The sequence below is a fragment of the Cyprinus carpio genome, chromosome A4 (genome assembly GCF_018340385.1).
Source record: "Cyprinus carpio isolate SPL01 chromosome A4, ASM1834038v1, whole genome shotgun sequence".
Taxonomy (NCBI): Eukaryota; Metazoa; Chordata; class Actinopteri; order Cypriniformes; family Cyprinidae; genus Cyprinus; species Cyprinus carpio.
Window position 1 is genome coordinate 9321568 of NC_056575.1, and position 18840 is coordinate 9340407.

An 18840-nucleotide genomic window follows, 5' to 3' on the forward strand; every position below is an offset into this window, starting at 1 on the left:
GGGGAAAGTAATCAGTGCTTTTCATTCTGTTCATATATACTCTAGACTGTATCTACATGTCCTCACTCATATGATACTCGAAAAGCCACATGGAAAAATGGGCCCTTCGTTATTGGATACGGGTATTACTTTTAGGATACTGAAATATATCTGTTCATGGTCTTAAAAATATACAATACAGGAAGGCACAGGAATGTACACACTGGTACGTCACATACAATATTTCAATATCTAGTTTAAAGATCACTTTTTAACTATACAGTACATTCTGATTGTATGAACTCACACACACACACACACACACACACACACACACACACACACACACACACACTTGCGACTGCATATCAGTTGATATCCACAATAATAAGTCAAGTTGCTACGTTGCTTGGCAACCGCTGTCAGCCTACAGTTAGTTTAATTAGAACTATAATTTCTTGGCGGCAGAATTGTTTTTTTCTGATTAATTATTTTTTAAATTATATTACCAATGTCACAATTTTATAAAATCCTTTTCACCATGGCTAAGATATCCTCTTATTGATGATAAGAGATTTCTAATGGCATTGATTCATTTTTCTCAGAGAAATGTTGTCTTCATTTACTAACCACAGAATAGGATGTATTTTTTATTTTATTGTTCTGAAACTAGCAAGGCCAAACAAGGTAAAAAGAAATACCTGTATTTGAGCACTGCAGGAAGGTAAATTATATTAAATTATAATTTAATATCAAAATTTATTAAAAATGGACTCCTTTTGCATGTTTCTTGAGATATTGTGCACAACAATATATATTATGCAAGATTTAGTCATGATTTATTCTAAATTTAAAAAACTCTTCTAAATGCTCAATCAAAATGTTACTTAATCAAAACTTCCTCTGAAATTATTTGCATTTTTTATTGATGTCGTTAACAATTACTTGCATTTTAGTTTCGTTAAAAGTCTAATAGCCATTTAATCATTGTCATTCTGATGGGTAGAATTAAGTCCTGTCCTTCAGTTTTGCTCTTTGAATATGCGTGTTGTTTAAAAGTAAGTCACTTCACAGAAGCAGTATGCATTGCAAATGAGAATACAAGTTGACTTTGTGTAAACAGATGCTCTGAACCTTTAAAATGACTATCATATGACATTATATGAGTCATTATGTCAACACTGAAGGCTGTTTTATGAGCTCAGAGGGCTGTAAAATCACATCTAGCTACATTAGGATAAATGTTTTGGTTGCCATAGAGCTCTGCTTTTATAATATGGATTTTATTGAAGACTGCATAGAGAACAATAAAGTCTAAATTTGTTTATCCAAAACCAGTATTGAGACAGATGCCTGTTGGTGCTGATTCAAGACCGTCTGGTTGGTTCTGAAATCTGCGCTCAATCTTTCACCACAGGATCCTCAGTCACTGATTGAGGCTTTTGTCAGTTAAGTGTTGAAGCTCTGCACAGCTTTTGTATTTGACAGTCATTTCACACTGTCTTCAGCACATCTGCGATTCTGTTCCATTTAAAGGAAACGCTCAAGCAAACACTTGACAGAACAAACAGATCTACTAAATGAGTCTGATGTGTATCAATAGCTCATTGTACAATGTTCAAATCTACAAATATAATTTTACCTGCACTATATATGTATTTTTCCGTGTCTTTGTTTCTCTATACCTCTATTTTTCCCCCTTTCCATTCCTCAGTCCCTACGGATGCTTTTGATTTGCTCCAGGACATGCGTTAACCCCCTTTGTACGGTGACAAAGGGGTGTGTTAATCTCACGAGTTAGGAGGCAGGCACATGGGGGTGGATGCCATGCAGGGAGAATCGAGCGGCCGGGTATGTGTGTGTGTGAGGCAGATGCCTGTCAGAGCGTTCACCGGTCACACACATGCTACACGAGCCACAGAGAATGGTTTGCGAGATACACAACTGATACACACTGTGACCAGGAAAGGACTGCTGTTGACTCACTACAATATTAAGGTAATAGTGTTCTAGCTGAGAAAAAGGTTTTTATTTTTTTTATTTTTTATTTTTTTTACCCAGCTTTGTTTGGTTTGTTGGTTGGTTCTCAGTGATTTGATATTTTTTTTATTTTATTTTTTTTTTATTAGGGTAACATTTGCGTTTCTCACACCCTGTGGGTCAAAGTTACACCCCCAGGGTGAACTATTTCCTTTCACTTGTTTGACTCAGGTTATGTGACTATAGTTACTTAGAACAAACAGCATTTTGTCCATTGTGCGGTGCACACCTGGTGTCACCTTTCCTGTTAAAACCAGTCAGATTTGTCTTTGTGTGTGCTGATTTGATTATTCTGAAATCATAGTGTGTGTTGATGGGATGTCTGTAGGTGTACAACTAAAGCCAAAGGTTTTATGGCAGCATGTATTTTTATGTTTTAACTGCTTATCTGTAGTATGTTTAATATAGTTAAGTAGTCTATATAATTATATATGTGTATGTATTGATAGATAGATGTAGTCATGCATGTTGATGTAGGTGATACAGTATTTTTTAGTGATCAGTATACAAAAATGTAAACCTGTGTGGACAAATAGATGGATGGATGGGTGAAAAAAGAAATGGATGAATGAAAAAGAAATCAATGGATGGATAAATGGATGAAAAAAGAATTTATGGATGGATGGATGGATGGATGTAAAAGAAATACATAAATGAATGGTTGAATTTATGAAAAAAGAAATAGACAGATGGATTAATCAATAGATAAATGGATGGATAGATAGATGGATGGATGGATGAACTATTAGATAAATGAATGGATGTATAAATGGATGTTGGATAATGAATAAAATAAAAAAGAAATTGATGAATGGATTGATAAGTGGATGAATTTGAATGGATGAAAAAAGAAATAAATATAGATGAATGGATGAAAAAATAAATGATTGGAAGGATAAATAGATGGATGTATAAATGAAAAATAAATGGATGGATGGATAAATGGATGGATGAAAAAGAAATGGATAGATTGGATGAATAGATAGATACTGTAAATGGATGAAAAAGAAATGGATGGATAGATGAATGGATGGATGAAAAAGAAATGGAGGGATGGATGAATGAATGGATGAAAAAGAAATTGATGGATGGATGAAAATAGAAGTGGATGGGTGGATAAACGGTTGAATGGATGAATGGATAGTTGAAAAAGAATTGGATCCATGGAGCGATAAACTGATGAACAGATAGATAAAAGAAATGGATGGATAGATGGAGGAATAAAAAATAAATGGATAAATGGATGGATGGATTGATAGATGGATGAAAATAGAAAAAGATGGATGAAAATAGAAATGGCTGGCTGGATGGATGGATAAATGGAGGAATGTTGAAAAAAGAATCAGATGGATGAATGGATGAAAAAAGAAATGGATCGACAGATCTGCATCTTCAGCATTTGACAATGCAGATAATGCTGATATATTGTAAGATCTGTCTGTCAACATCACATATTCCATTCTCTCAGAACCCCCTTCATCTCTCTCTCTCTCTTTCTCTCTCTCACCCCATCGTGCCGGTATGCGGCTCGTCTCCATGACAACACCTCAGGTCAGCTCTGAGAGGTGGGAGGTAGTTGCTGTGAATTTTTTTGTTGTTGTTTTATTGCCTGTTTCTCTCTCTCTCTCTCTCAGTCTCCCGCTTTCTGGTCTCTGTGAGACAGCAGCTGTGTGTGACAGCTTCACTAGAGGCTGGAGGTTTCCTCATATTGCTTCAAATTTAAGAAAACAATACAGTAAAGTGACACGGCTCTCCATCACAGCGTCTTTGTGGCCCGTCTCCCATCAAAAGATGGGGGGGCTGTGTCAGCGGCCATGTTTCTGTTAATGTGAAATGAATGCGTGTGTCTCGAGGGAAAACGATAATATATGCGCGACCATGAACCAGCACGTGTGATGTAGAGTTGCCGAGAGGGCTGACGCTGAAAGCAGGTTCCTCTGTCACTCTTTCTGCTGATCTACAGCATGCCTGTGTGTTTGCACAGAGGCAATAATGTTTAGAAATCCCAGTGGGGGATGTTTTTTTTTTTTTTTGCCTTTTTTTATTGGATAGCACCCACTTTTTGGTGCATCTGTGAACTGGCAAGCCTTTTGTCCTTTAGTTGTACTGTCTTTCAGTGTTCCTCAGATTAGCACAAACTTCAGCCACTCGCTTTGTCATGTAAGAATCCCTCTTTTAACAATGCCGTTGGTTTTTTACAGCGCCCACACTATTCTGAGCTGCCGAGGTCTGGTTGGAACTGGAGGATACACTCTTTCATACAGCCTAAACAGGTAAGATGTGGCTCACTAGATGCTTTTTGTTGTATTTTTACTGATTTTTTGATGTATTCATTGTGATTCAGTGGCAGCTTCGTTTCAGACAGAGAGAGGGGAACAGAGTCGAGGCATAAAAAAGAAAAAAAGATGAAAAAGAATGAGTGATGTGCTTTTATGATTTATGACTTGCATATCTCTCTTCATTTCACCAAGATGAGCTAAAAGGCTGTAACTGAAATCGAAAGAAATGATCATATTTTGGCTGCTTGCACACACTGATGTGTGACGACAGATCATCATGTTGAAAACAGGGAAATGGTTTGAGTTACTAGTGCAGTTGTGTGTTTGATCTTTTGAATTTATTCTATAAATATAGTTCGTAAAGATATTATTTGAAGCAGAGCTGTCCAATTTTTTTAAAGATTAAATGCTTTAGTCACAATTTGTTTTTTACTGCATGAAAATTAGGGAGAGGATTCTTCAAAATCCCTCATTCTGCATTCCACTTCCACTACAGATTTGGTTTGGAAAAACATTTTTGTGTAAACTATCCTTTTAACTTTAATTTTAGGGATCTGAAACCAAAATAGATATAATGAAAGAGGAAATTCAGATGCAGCATAGTAGCTAAAAGTGTAAAGTACACTAAAACACATAGTACAATCCAATGTACACATTGTAGGGGGAAAAAACTTGTAAGTGCTGATTAGTAAATGTGCTGAATCTGCAGATGAAGCAGCATATGCTGTTCTGTCATCCAAAGTGTTCGATTTGGCCTCTGAGGGCACAAACCAGTTGTCAGCAACAAGTGAGGCAACAAGTGAGACACTTCCTACAAAAAAATCCAATGGATCAATAAAGCCTTATATAATCTAATCTGATTTAATTCAGGAAAAATAACTCTGGTTCTGTGGAAAAATGATGAACCTGTAGATGAACATTTATCTGAGTGTAAAATGCGAACTTTTCAAGCCACGTTTTAATTAGTCACTTTTATTGAGATTAACCAGAATCCTTCATATTCCTGCCAAGACTAATGTATTTAAAACATACACACTGCATACTTGACTTCTTGTTCTAGGAGTACAAGTGATAGTGGTTCAAAAGAAGTGAAGTTGCAGATCCAGATGCTGATACTATGTGTTTTAAAGATTTAACTTGAAATGAATGGACTGAATGTGATTCTTCCCTAATGATGATCCCTGCTGTGCTTAGACTTTACTGAGAGCGTCTGGCCCTGTTAGAGCAGATATACAGACGGGGTGCTTCAGAGCTCAGCTGTGTTTAGTAGGAAAGAGCAGATAGAAATAGACAGTGATCTCGTGCAATGCGCATGTGCATGATGATGCCACTGGGAAGTTGCTTTTGTGACATATAATGCTGTCAACATTTTTTTTGGTTTGTGTGGACTGAGACACATTTTGTAACATATTTCCATGATGATTCTTTTTTATAAGCCTTCTAGAATACAAAAGCAGAATGTGGATGCTGTTTTTTTCTTCATTAAAGTGTATGGTGACCACCAGACAATAAGTCTATTACGTTATATTCCATTTTTTGATTTTTTTGTGAACTGTCCCTTTAATCTTTGTCTGTGATGCAGATTTGAGCGGAACTTCCATTTAAGGTGCCTGTGTTTTGAGGTTCCAAAAAAATGACCTACAACGCATCAAAGAATGAGAAGAAATAAGGGCGATGAGGTCATTAAAAAAAATGTCAAGCTTTGTGCTGCAGCGATTCAACCTTAAATTAGCTTTAGCATTACAGCCACGGCCCCACGACAGGTGTCTTAATACCAGTTTCGTCCATGGGAGGCGATATGCGGGAACATAATGTATTTCCTGGAATACAATAACTCGCACTTGTGGGCGTACTTTGAAGCTGATGTTCTAAATCCGATAAGAAAGGAGCGAAACAGAGTAACATCGGCACTGCTTTCCATCGCTGGAGACAACTGATGGACTTGAAAGAAATGAGCTTCGACTCCAAATTGCAACATTTCTTTGGATTGGTAAGTAAGATGCTGCTGTGTATTTCGCTAGAAGTTTGTTTATATGTTTGCGTATTTTTTTCGGAACATTTTGAACAAGATAATGGCATGTTAGCGATGGCTAACCGTAAGCTGCGTGATAGTCAGCTACTATAACTTACCCACAGTAAAATCCTCTTTATCTACCACCCACTCTACAGCATGTGGACAGATGAAATGTCGATAATGACAGAGAGAGAGGAACAGAGAGAGAGAGAGTGTGCCAACCCATCACTTTCCGGTCCGTGTATCAATTGCGTGTGTCTCACTAAAAGAGTAAGCTCTGGTACTTTGTGGCGTCTAGCAAAATCAGAGTCTTGTTGACCAATGAACAGAATGCTGGTCATAAATAATTTGTGTATATGTTTATGAACAAAACGAATATGAACATATTCATTAAAGGTCTTGAATTTAAATACATCACCCAACACGTTCATGTAGTATTCTAGGGTAAAAGGTAGGGGCGGAGCATAGAAACTATGGTATATCGTTTGTTCCTCTAGAAAAATCACTTTATTGAGGCATACTGCCCCCATCTGGTAATATTTTGGTTACATTTTTTTTTGCCAACATTACACATGGCTCTTAATTTTTTGTTTGCAGATTTGAATGCATGAAATAATGTGTACCAGGAAATTCTGTTCTCGTTCTCCAAACAAGGATCGTTTGTCAAGTGTTACATCAGCTTTCTCTAATGGCAGTGAAAATAGTGAAAAGCTCTTGTGAAAACAGCATGTGGACAGATGACGAGATGACAGATGGAACAGAGAGAGCAGTGTGCCAACCCAAAACTAAAAATAAACTGTGAAAAGAGATTTAAAAACATGGTATAGATTTTTTTAAAAATGTCATTAATTAAATACATGTAGTATTAACAATATTTAAAAACTGTACTTTATTTTTGGTTATTTATTTTTTTTTTTTAAACAATACATGTCATATTTAAAAATAAAAGTGTGGTTATAATAAAAAAAGAATAGTAAAAAAACTTAATTTATTTAATCAGTACTACTAAACAAAAACAAAATCAGTACTACTTTGGTAACATATTTTTAAAATCTTAAACAAATAAATAAATAAGAACTACTCTTGTATTTCCTTTCCTCCTGTATTCTCTAAAATAAATTGTGAAAAGAGATTTCACAGAACAATAGAATAGAATAGTAATTATTTTTATTTATAAATAAATTTTAATGTTATTTATTTACTTAATACATGTAATGTTTAAAAATAAATAATAATAATAATACATTTTGATAATAAATATATTATTAAAAATAAAGTATGGTATGTTATGAACAACAACAACATTTTTTTTTTTTTTACATTTTTAAATGAGTTTAAAAAATACTTAAAAAATATAATATAAAAGAACCGGTTATTAATTCTTTCCTTATTTCGGTATTCTGAAATAGAACAGTAAATATTTTTAAAAATCAGTCCTATTTATGCATGCCATTGAATAACATGTTTATGCACAGGGACATGTATTTGTTATGTGTACAATTTATTTGATTTATTTATAAAGTTTATAAACAAAAATAGAATTGATACTATTTTGGTAGCATTGTTAAAGTGTAAAAAACTCTAAAAAACAATAAAGATTTAGAGAAGATCTTTTATGAAACACATGGCCCACGCCCTCTGTCTCTCATTGCTAATGAGTATAGATTTTACACAAGAATACATCACTGAGGCAGATTATATAGTCTGATCAACAGATTGGGGGACATTTGAGAGCCCATTACAACCAGTATTGAATAAAACATAACGCCCCCCTGTTACAGTCACACAAAGCTGCAGGAATGAAGTCATTATGACTTGCAGCCTTCAGAAACCATTGAGTCATTTCTGGACATTCCCGGCTCCTTTTTAAATAATTAATGCTTTGTAGTGGTTTTTGAGATCTCAGTCTCTGTATTCAGTATATTTTAGACTTTCAGTTTGATTATGTACAGACTTTTTGCAACTATACAGTATAATAACCTTTTGTACATTTTAAACAGTAATTTCTGCCTTTGTGTGTTCCTATTCTTCTGAACTCGATAACAGTGCAAATGATTGGTATTTATTTGAATGAGAAACTTCAAAAACAGGCCCTCACAAGAGGCTCTGATTACTCTAGACTATTTCCCATCAGCCTTTGAATATATAAAACAGCATTTTCAATGAAGCAGCTTGTTACTGCATTTTGTAATTGCATTGTGAATCCAGCATCAAAATGTGCAATTTTATCTGTAATTTTATGCAAAATTATTATAATGACTTAAAACTTATCATTTTGGGGTGGAGTATCCCTTTAAGAAGTGTTTCAAAATTGCATCAGCTGATGAAAACATTAATTTTTATTTGAATTATCACTCAGTAGGCTGTTTAACCATGTATTTATATAGTTTTGGAAGGCTTTTAAAACACATTAAAATGTACAAATTCAATAAAACAAATTATTTTAATAATTAAGTATCACATTTGCATGTTCACGGATCTCTGACACTGCTTAATGGTCACATGACATGCAGGTAAACAAAGAAAATATTTTTTTTCTTTTAGTAAAAATTTTATTTTGATTGATGTTTTAGTAAGTGTTTATTTTGATGTTGTTTTAAAATGACTTATTAATGAATAAATTCATGAATAGAAAGAAAAATCCCTTCACATTGTATTTTCAGCTTTACTGAACTATAAACAGCATAAAGCAACAATACAGTTCATGAGTTGCCAGACAGGAGCGTGCTGACAATCAGCAACTTCCCAAAGCTCAGGAGAGAAAGAACACTCTCTCATTCTGCTGACGCTGTAAGAACAAGTGACCTTTTAGCTGTAGATAACCTCACACCAGCGGCTTGTTAAATGAAGTTAGCTCATTTATTTAGATAGTAAAGCTATGCTAACTCCCGGCAGTGACCTTTTGAAACAATGCAGTGCTGTGATTTAGCATTATCTTGCTTCCGAAAACGTCAGTTGTTGGTTTTTGAGCATAACAACAGAATACAGTTAAACATTTGTGTGCTTAGTCTGTGCAACTGTTTTGAGTTGAAACACGCTCAAAACAGTGGAGCAATCGTGGACTTCAGAAGAAACCCCCCTTGTGTGTCCCCCCACTGTTACCATTTATGAACAGCATGCTGTGGCTGCAGTGGAGTCATTCAGATTCCTGGGAACCACCATTTCTCAGGACCTGATTGGGACAACTTCATTGACTCCATTGTTAAAAAATAGCCCAACAAAGGCTGTTATTTCCTTCGCCAGCTGAGGAAAACAGGGATTTAACCTGCCCAGAGGAGCTGCTGAAACAGTTCAACTCAGCCGTCATTGAGTCTGTCCTGTGCACTTCAGATAAAAGCTGTGTGGTTTGGTTCAGCTTTAAAATCAGCATCAGAAGACTACAGAGAACGGTTCGGACTGCTGAAAGGATTATTGGTACTCCCCTGCCCACCCTTCAAGAACTGTATACATCCAGAGTGAGGAAAAGGGCTCAGAAAACCACTCTGGATCCCTCACATCCAAGTTATCACATCTTTTAACTCTTGCCATCTGGCCGGCGCTTCAGATTTTAGTAATACCAGGACAGTCAGCACAAGAACAGTTTCTTCCCCCAGGCCCAATCTACCTCATGAAAACCAGTTTGAAATGTTCACCACTTATGCAATTAAAATGTGCAATATCCTTATATTTATTTGTTACCCCTTCATCCTAGTCACTCCCTGCATCTTACTCATATCCAATTCCATTATCTTTATAGCACAAAACTTTTTACACTTAATCTTGCAACAGGGTTTTTATTTTTTATTTTTTTCTCAGGACTGTGTGTTGTGGTCTTTTGTGTACTGGAAGCTTATGTCACTGAAACAAATTCCTTGGGCGCAAATTCTTGGTTTGTGTGCTTAGTCCATCCAACCACCTGACAAATACAGTTAAACATTTGTGTGCTTAGTCTGTGCAACCAGCGACTTTACAGAAGACAAATTTGTGTTTGTTGTGTCATACAAAGTGTTAACATTTATAATGAAATGCATGCTGTGAAGCCAGCTCAGTTCGTTCAGACAGATAATTGAAACAATTTCCTTCACTCATTGATTCAACTTCATTTGTGCTCTTGCAAATGAGTCAAAGCAATGTTTTTCATAAACAATTTGAGTAAACAGGGATTTGATTGGCCCAGAGGTACTTTATGAATCAAAATGCAAAGCAAAACAGCTTATTGTCTAGAGAACAGATAAAAGCTTGTAAACAAACTTTAACCCTTTAAAAACTGCAAAAGCGTTTAGCATAAAGCTGCTGTATCATCTATTTTTCCACAGTTTTATCTAATTCCCTCTTAAAGGGCTTCAGACTTTGGTGTGAAAAGAGACATTTAATCATGTCCCCTCTCATTTGGCCTGAAGGTATCCTCTGCTAAAGTAAAGAGCGGTTCGTTCTTTTCAGTCTTCAGTGACAGCGGAGAGCTGTTGAGAGGGCTTCTCTCAGTAGTGTCCTCTCCTTGGATTTACATTAAAAAGATGGATGGGTTTGGCTGTGTTTTGTGTTTCTTATAATAGGCATGTGTGTGTAATAAGTGTGTTGCCGTGGACACGGAGTGATCGTTAACTTAGCAGCCCGGTTCGCTCTCTTGACTCAGGTCTTCTTCAGAGTGAAGGAGCTGTTGAGAAGAACTTGTACTGTCAGAGGAAATAAGTTTCCCATGTACTCTTCCTGAGAGTACATTCTTCTGATTGCTGTGAACTACAGAAGAGAGAGTTTACATATACTGTTTGTTTTGTTGTTTTGCTTTGTGTTGTTTTGTTTTGTTTTGTTTTGTTTTGTTTTGTTTTGTTGTGTTGTGTTGTGTTGTGTTGTGTTTTGTTTTGTTTTGTTTTGTTTTGTTTTGTTTGTTCTGTTCACTTATTACAGTAGAAGGCCATTCATATGTAAATAATATATAATTCATTTGCATTTATTCTTCTCAGTTTATGCAGGGATTATGCTGAGATGAATATTAAAATAGACAGGTTTTGGATAAGCCTGTGGCAACATTTCTCTTGCTGAAAGCTATGTGAATAAAGTCTCTAAATATAAAATATTTGCATATATATTTAGAAATATATGGAAAATTGTTAATAAAAGGGTTGACTCCGGTGTATTAGAGCATTTGACATATATTCCTTATAGTGTGTTTATCTTTTTTGCCCATCATGGGTGGCTTTCATCCAATAAAGAGACCATTAGCCAAGTTGATCCAGAAAAGGGGCCTCAGCAGCCTGATTCGTTCTCGATTGAGATCCATCTTTTAGGCAGATGCCTGTGCCTTTAGTCCTTCATCCAGCCAATCATAGAGTGAATATGGTCTGTGTCGGATTACCCACGCTGACCAGCATCTTTCCTCCATCTCTGTTGATTCTCTCATGATATGAATGACTCAGCAGTAACCAAATCACAGTTTTCTTCTATTCTGTGAGTTACCCAAAGTGTCCCTCTGAGATATTGTACAGTCTAATTATGCCAAAGGGCAAGGGCTACAAGCCAGCATTTAACGCAGATAAACTTTTATGATTTATATAAAAATAAATACATATTTTTATTTATAATTATTTATATAAAAATGTTTGTATTAAAAATAATTATTAGTAAAAAAAAAATATTTAAAAAAAATATTTAATTTATTATCCATCTTTTTTTTTTTTTTTTTTTGAGCAAACACTCACCATTTTCAATTCTCTTTCCCCACCTTCCTGTCCTCACACACTTTACTAATCAACAAAAGTGGCTTAAAGCCAAAGAAATAAAAAGAACAAATCTAAAACCTATTTTGAAAATGTATGTAAAAATGAAGAGATGGAATTGAATTTTTCATTAGTTTCTCTTGATTCAGCAAATTTGACCAGAATGTTAATAGCCTGAATTCGGGGACAACATCTGTTGGTTAATTCATTCAGTCATAAATCATGCATTATTGCAGGAGAAAATGTGTTGAACATGTAATGATTAGAATCGATGTTTGTGCAATGCAAATTCATAATTCAGACAGACTATACATGACTGCACATCTCTACCATATGACAGCACAGACAAGAATCTAGACTTTGTCTTTGTTACATCTCATGCTCTCATTTTAAAAGGTCCAGATGCCAATGTCTACTACGTTTTTTCACGTATTCTTATGTTTGAGAATAGCTAAAGTACAATCACTTTCAATCGCAGTGTCACTGTCACTCTCTCTACTGCAAATGACCGGTTCAGGTTTTTCCAAAGGACGCTTGAGCACATACTGTCACCATAGCAGCCATCAGACATGCTGTGCACATTGTCTGGAATACTGAAATGTGGTGAATTTACTTGTCTTTGGGTACTGAGGGAGTCTTGCCTTTTCTTCAGCCAGAAAAATGTGTTAATAGGCCCTTGAATTTCTTTATTCACTTCTGTCATTACTTTTGACTGTAGTTTTATTTTATTACTTTTTTATTTTATTACTTTTTTATTATTATTATGTTATTTTATGTGTGTGTGTGTTGTTTTGGTTTTGGGTTTTGTTTTGTTTAGTTTTGTCCTGGGTCATGACCCACCACACTTGATCTTGTAATTTGGTCTAATGTGAGCTTTAATTTTTTAAACCACAATCTGCTTTGAATCTGGCCTCTACTGTAGATTTATTGCTGCCTAAAGTGTATCTAGGAAACTAGATACTGTTGGTACATGTGATATCCAGAAGAACCAGTCTCTATCTTGAATGTCTGAATCCTTCACCTTGAGATAAATCTTTGGCAATACAGACTCATGCCCCCCCCCCCCACACTCTCTCTTTAGCTGTATGATGCCATCAAGGTTTCTGAGCTCATGAATTATGCAAAGCAGAGCCCATTTCCCTGACACAGCCTGCTACACAGCAGAATCACTCAGATAGCACTCTCTCTACCTACCGGCAGGAACAACTGATGCTAGCTCACTTCTGTGACACATTATACTCCTCCTTCCTCACTGAAAACTTTATACAGCCTGATTCTGCTCATATTATTACTTTACTTGATTTTATATTGTAAAAACATTGCAGCCATCATCCATCATAATCTGTGATTCCTGTTTAGCCACATTTATGTCACATGCCAAAGTTGGGAAACACATTTATCATGTTATAGCTTATAAGAGGTCACAATCAGTTGAAGTAATGCAAAAGTAAAACAATATTGCGATGTTACATCATCCAACCCGATTTTATTTTATTTTATTTGGAGCATTTTATGAGCATTGTATTATTAAACCACATAATTTTTAACCCCTCTGAAAAAAGATGTACTTCATAAATTTCCATTCAGTGGAAGCATGAAGCTGAACAATAAAACAAAACGCTTTTAGGAACAAGAAAGGCATGTGTTTCTTTCTTTTTTGGGGGTTCTTAACCCACTTCTGAAGAACCAGACAGCAGGCTGTGTAATTTTGTGCTTCAGCCATGTGTATTGACATCCATATGCCAGTTTTGAGGGTGCTGCCATCACAGCGTTCGCGTCTCTTCCAGCTGAGCGCCCTCACATGTCTCTGTGTACTGAATGTCAGGACGATCTGAGCTCATGTGAACTGCCCGTCTACAGCATGGATTCCCTAATAAAGATCTTGCCCTCTGTTTGTGCTTTTAGTAGCATAAAAGATCATTGTTTTTCTGTTTGTTCTCTTTCAGTCTTGCTGGCTAATCTTGGATGCCCCTGTTTGTTTGAATGGTCACACTGAGTGCGAATCACAAGGCCCAGTTGCTTTGACCTGGAGGGGAAGGATTTTCATGTAACGCACCCTGCCATGGACAGGAAGAGGAGTTGCACGCTCTGTGGAGGAGCTGTGATGCTGCTGCTGCTGGGTCACATGATCAATGCATTAGAAGTGCCTCTAGATCGTGAGTATTGTGCAGCAAAACTAAATTAAATCTGATGTTGAATAATTTGACAGAAGTGCACAAGGAAAACGGTTTCCTACCTAACCTATTTTAAAATGAGTTGTAATTCTGTCTTGGATCTTCTTAGACACTTTTAGGCAAGATTCTCAGATCAGATTAATTCAAGCACACTTAAAAAGTACTCAGCTAGTTTCTCAGCTGCTGCTCTCTAGAGAAGTGTTTCACATTTACATACTTACAGTACAGTGTGTTACAGTGAGTCAGCATTACTACTGTGTAAGCAGAATATATATGGACTTTTCTCTTTCTCCTTCCATCTCTCTATTTTGATAACTCGCTCTCTGGCTGTGATAATCAACTCTATGAATATATGAGATACACTACTGTTTAAAAGTTTGGGGTCAGTACGATTTTTCTTTATGCAAGAAATGAATACTGTTATTTAGCAATGAAACATTAAATAACTCAAAAGATTACAAATTTTGTGTTCAAATACATGTTGCTCTTTTGAACTACATATTGAGCGATATGAATATATCATATTCAAAATATATAATTCATTCAAATGTATCATGGTTTACACAAAAATATTAAGCAGCAGAACTATCAACACTGATAATAATAAGAAATGTTTCTTGAGTACCAAATAAGTATTAGAATGATTCAGATGTATCATGTGACACTGAAGACTGGAGTAATGATGCTGAAATAAGAAAAATAGGAAATAGTTATTTTAAGTGTATATTTCACAATATTACTATTTTTACTGTATTTTTGATCAAAAATGTCTTTCACTTGACCCCCCCCCCCCAACAATAAAAAAGGAATAAAAAAGAAAGGAAAAGTTCCTAAGACCATCGGAAGGCAGGTTTATTCATGTTTAAACACAGAGAATGAAGCTCCTTTTTTAGGATGGTGGTACCAAAATTCCATCTTATTGTACAGTCCAGGACATTCATTATTTTAAAATCTTATATTTAAAATCTATAATGCATGAAGCACCTTTTTCAGGGTGGTAAAGCCAATTAATCATTGACAAACAATCAGTATCATCAAAACTGCATTAGAAGAATGAAATGGCATGAGAGTTGCATGATGGGTAATGAATGCCCAACACACCTCCGGAAGTTTCACTGAGGGAACGTGATTTTGTTTGATCTTCTCTTCTCTCTTCTTTTCTTCCACTAATTTGAACTCTTTTACTCTCTGCTCATGTATTTCCTGATTCATTTGGACAAAAAAAGCTAAAGTTCTGGAGGGATGTAAGTCTGGGCACTTTTGCTGTGAAATTTGTTGTGCATTAGGTCCTTTAACTTATGTCTTTTGCTTTCTTCTGTTTGAAGTGTTTATGAGTTTGAGATGAATATTAAGATATTTAATCTTTTATTAAACATTAAATCACCCAACTATAAAGCTATATGTAAATTATAGCTATGATCTGCCATGAAAACAAGAACTTCCATGACAGTTTGTGTGCATGCTGCATGCTCTTTGGTTGTTTGTCCCTATGGGTTTGGTTACATTGATAAACTAAAGATGGGCACTTTTATATTTTTAGACAATTTCTTGCAGAATCAGTTACTGCAAAGGTGGTGCATCTGTGCTGGTTTGTGCCAAGGTGTGTGTGTATGTGTGTGGGAAATAGAGATGCTTGTCTTCATGCTGGTTTCTGTGCTTCAGTGCCTCAGCCTCCCACAATAACTCATCAGTCCCCCAAGGATTACATCATCGACCCTCGGGAGAACATCATTATCCACTGTGAGGCGAAAGGAAAGCCTCATCCCAGGTGGGTGTCACTTTGAATCACCATGGTTACCACTACTGCAGATTCCTCTGCTGTGGACGGATGCTTGACGTTTAACACCTACCAAACTCTTCCTGAAAATATCCATGATGTAGGTGAGTTTGTTTCTTCATTGAAACAGATTTGGAGAAGTTTAGCATTATATCACTTGCTCACCAATGGATCCTCTGCAGTGAATGGGTGCCGTCAGAATGAGAGTTCAAACAGCTAATAAAAACATTACAATAATCTACAAGTAATCCACATGATAGTCCATCAATTAACATCCTGTGAAACCTTAAAATATTAGTTCTCTATCCATAATATTGCTTACTCTAGTGAAAAGTCGTCTCATATGAATCCGGAGAGAAATATGCGCAGATGTGAAAACAGTCCAAAACAGTTCTAAACAAATATGTTGGTGGATTTTGATGTGAGTGTACAAATGGGGATGGACTTTTTCCCAGAGGAAGCATTATTATGGATTATGGAGTTGCATTTTGGCCAGAAGGAAAGGTTTGAAGTTAAAATGCCTTAATGATGTATTTATTTCTTAAAAACACACAACCTTTCGCTTCACAAGACTTTAACTGATTGACTGGAGTGGATTGCTTATGGATTATTGTGATGTTTTTTTAAGCTGTAATGCAAAATTTCTGTAATGCTTTGAGTATTGCTAAATTTCTCCAAATCTGAAGAAACAGACTCATCTACATCTTGAATGCCCTGAGAGTCAGTACATTTCTGCAAATTTTCATTTTTGGGTCATTAAATCATCATAAAATTAGAATAAAGTGACTTGTGCACAGTAATGCAAGTCTTATGAAGTCATACAATAGCATTATGTGAAGAACAAACTGAAATGTAACTTTTTTAAGATATAACGGCATTCATTTTGGACTATTTCTCACACAACACTATTGTGAGGCTTCAGATGACTAGAAATATAGCACACCGGTCATATGGACCACTTTTGTGATGCTTTATTTGGAGTTTGTCAGTGTAAATCACAAGTTTCTTGTATGGAAAAGAGCAGCTTGAACATTCTACCAAATAACTCCTTTTATATTTCACGTTAAAAAAAAGATCTGACTTGTAAGGGTGGGTAGATTTACAAAAAGTTAAGGAATTAACCTGATTGACAAGTGATGATCGATTAATGTTGTTATAAAAAAAAAAAATTGTAATGTCACTCTGCGTGTATGTTGTCATAATTGATGTTCTATTTTCACTCCTTTCTATCTAGCTTTTCATGGACACGTAATGGCACTCATTTCGACGCGGAAAAGGATTCCAAAGTTATCATGAAGCCCAACTCAGGCACTCTGGTCATTGACATTAGTGGAGAGAAGGTAGAGGCATACGAGGGTGTTTACCAGTGCATCGCCCGCAACGAGCACGGCTCTGCCTTGTCCAATAACATTGTCATCCGTCAGTCAAGTAAGACAGACACATCTAAACAGAATACATTGCCACAGGAATGTTTTGTTCATTTTTTTGCAGTTGCCTCCTGTCTATATATATATATATTTTTTTATTGAGCGCTCAATTCTGTTTCATAGGGTCCCCCTTGTGGTCAAAAGAGAGAATTGAACCAATCACAGTGCAGAGGGGTATGTCTCTTGTACTGCAGTGCAGACCCCCAGCTGGCCTGCCTCCTCCAATCATCTTCTGGATGGATAACAGTAAGATATATCACACACATTCACATAGATTTGTGACAGTAACACACCACACACGTCAGTCTTGCTTGCACATTCTAGTGTAAGCAGCCACTGAATGTCTCATTTGGTTACGTTTTCATATACTTTACATGGCAACCCAAGTATGTAAAATTTCTGCTCTGCTTTGCAGGTTTAGCTCATTGTTGTTTTATGGTCCTTCTTTTATTAGCAAATAGTGTTCAAAATAAACTTATTCAAGCACATACCCTGTTTTGTGTCAGATTTCCAGAGACTACCCCAAAACAGCCGTGTATCCCAGGCTTTAAACGGAGACCTGTATTTCTCCAATGTGCTCATGGATGACAACAGAAACGACTACATCTGCTACGCCCGCTTCCCACACACTCAGACTATCCAACAGAAACAGCCGATCACTGTCAATGTGCTCGACAGTAAGTGTTTTTAGTCTGCTGCTACAAATAGAGTCACCAATTTTTGTTCCATACAATCGTCTGTGTAAATCAGTTCTTTTTTTAAATAGAAGAAATTCTGCCTTTTTATGTTGAATTAAGCTTGCACAATACAGAATCACATTTTTTCTGTTATTATTAGGGCTGTCAAACTATGATAAAAGTTTAACTGATTAATAATTTCATAATTTAGTTGAATTAATACACCAATAATTGCATATATCTATATTTGCCCCAAGAAACAAGACATTACAAAGCAGTGACTAGAGAAAAAGTGGCATTTCAAATAAAAAAAAAATAGTAGAAAAATTCCTTATTGCAGAATTTACATAAATCTCATGTATTTCTTTTTATTTATAAAAATACAATAATTTGTTAATTTGTAAAAAAATAAATAATAATTATGTTTTTACAGTGTTACATTTTCCCTTTTGTTTTTGAATGCCTCTTCAGTGTTTCCTGCTCTGTCCAGACCCGTAAATGTCAAAGCATTGCATGTTCATTATTTTCTGTTGTATTCCAGTTGAAGCTATGAATGACACTGTGTTGGCAGCTTTTTTGAATGGCTCAGATTTTTGGGGTGGTGAGTGCTAGCAGAACTTCTCCAAGTGAACCCAGCCTTCATCCCTCCCATCACTTGTGTTTCTGCCTAGGAATAGCTCTTTACCTAATATATCACCTATAACCAGAAATATAACCCACTTCTGTAGAATCCCAACCCTGACTCCAAACAACTTGATCTTTATGAAGGTCTTATGCTGT

The 18840-nt window shown here is 35.9% G+C and overlaps 1 protein-coding gene across 9 annotated transcripts in view; it reads left to right on the forward strand.

Annotated features, from left to right (window-relative positions):
- The window catches only part of LOC109066988 (neuronal cell adhesion molecule-like), a 47894-nt gene that overhangs the window by 12294 nt on the left and 16760 nt on the right, over window positions 1–18840 (forward strand). For 4 of the 9 annotated variants that reach the window (XM_042739772.1, XM_042739782.1, XM_042739756.1 and 1 more), the window contains exons 2-9: window positions 4221–4292; window positions 13952–14161; window positions 15406–15423; window positions 15842–15947; window positions 17191–17384; window positions 17507–17629; window positions 17890–18060; window positions 18602–18661. In XM_042739772.1, coding sequence (XP_042595706.1) covers window positions 14068–14161; window positions 15406–15423; window positions 15842–15947; window positions 17191–17384; window positions 17507–17629; window positions 17890–18060; window positions 18602–18661 — 766 coding nt within the window. In that variant the 5' untranslated portion in view covers window positions 4221–4292; window positions 13952–14067. Of the gene's footprint in view, window positions 1–1798; window positions 1978–4220; window positions 4293–13951; window positions 14162–15405; window positions 15424–15841; window positions 15948–17190; window positions 17385–17506; window positions 17630–17889; window positions 18061–18601; window positions 18662–18840 lie in introns of those variants that run through there. The other 5 variants (XM_042739792.1, XM_042739751.1, XM_042739734.1 and 2 more) reach the window with 4 other exon arrangements.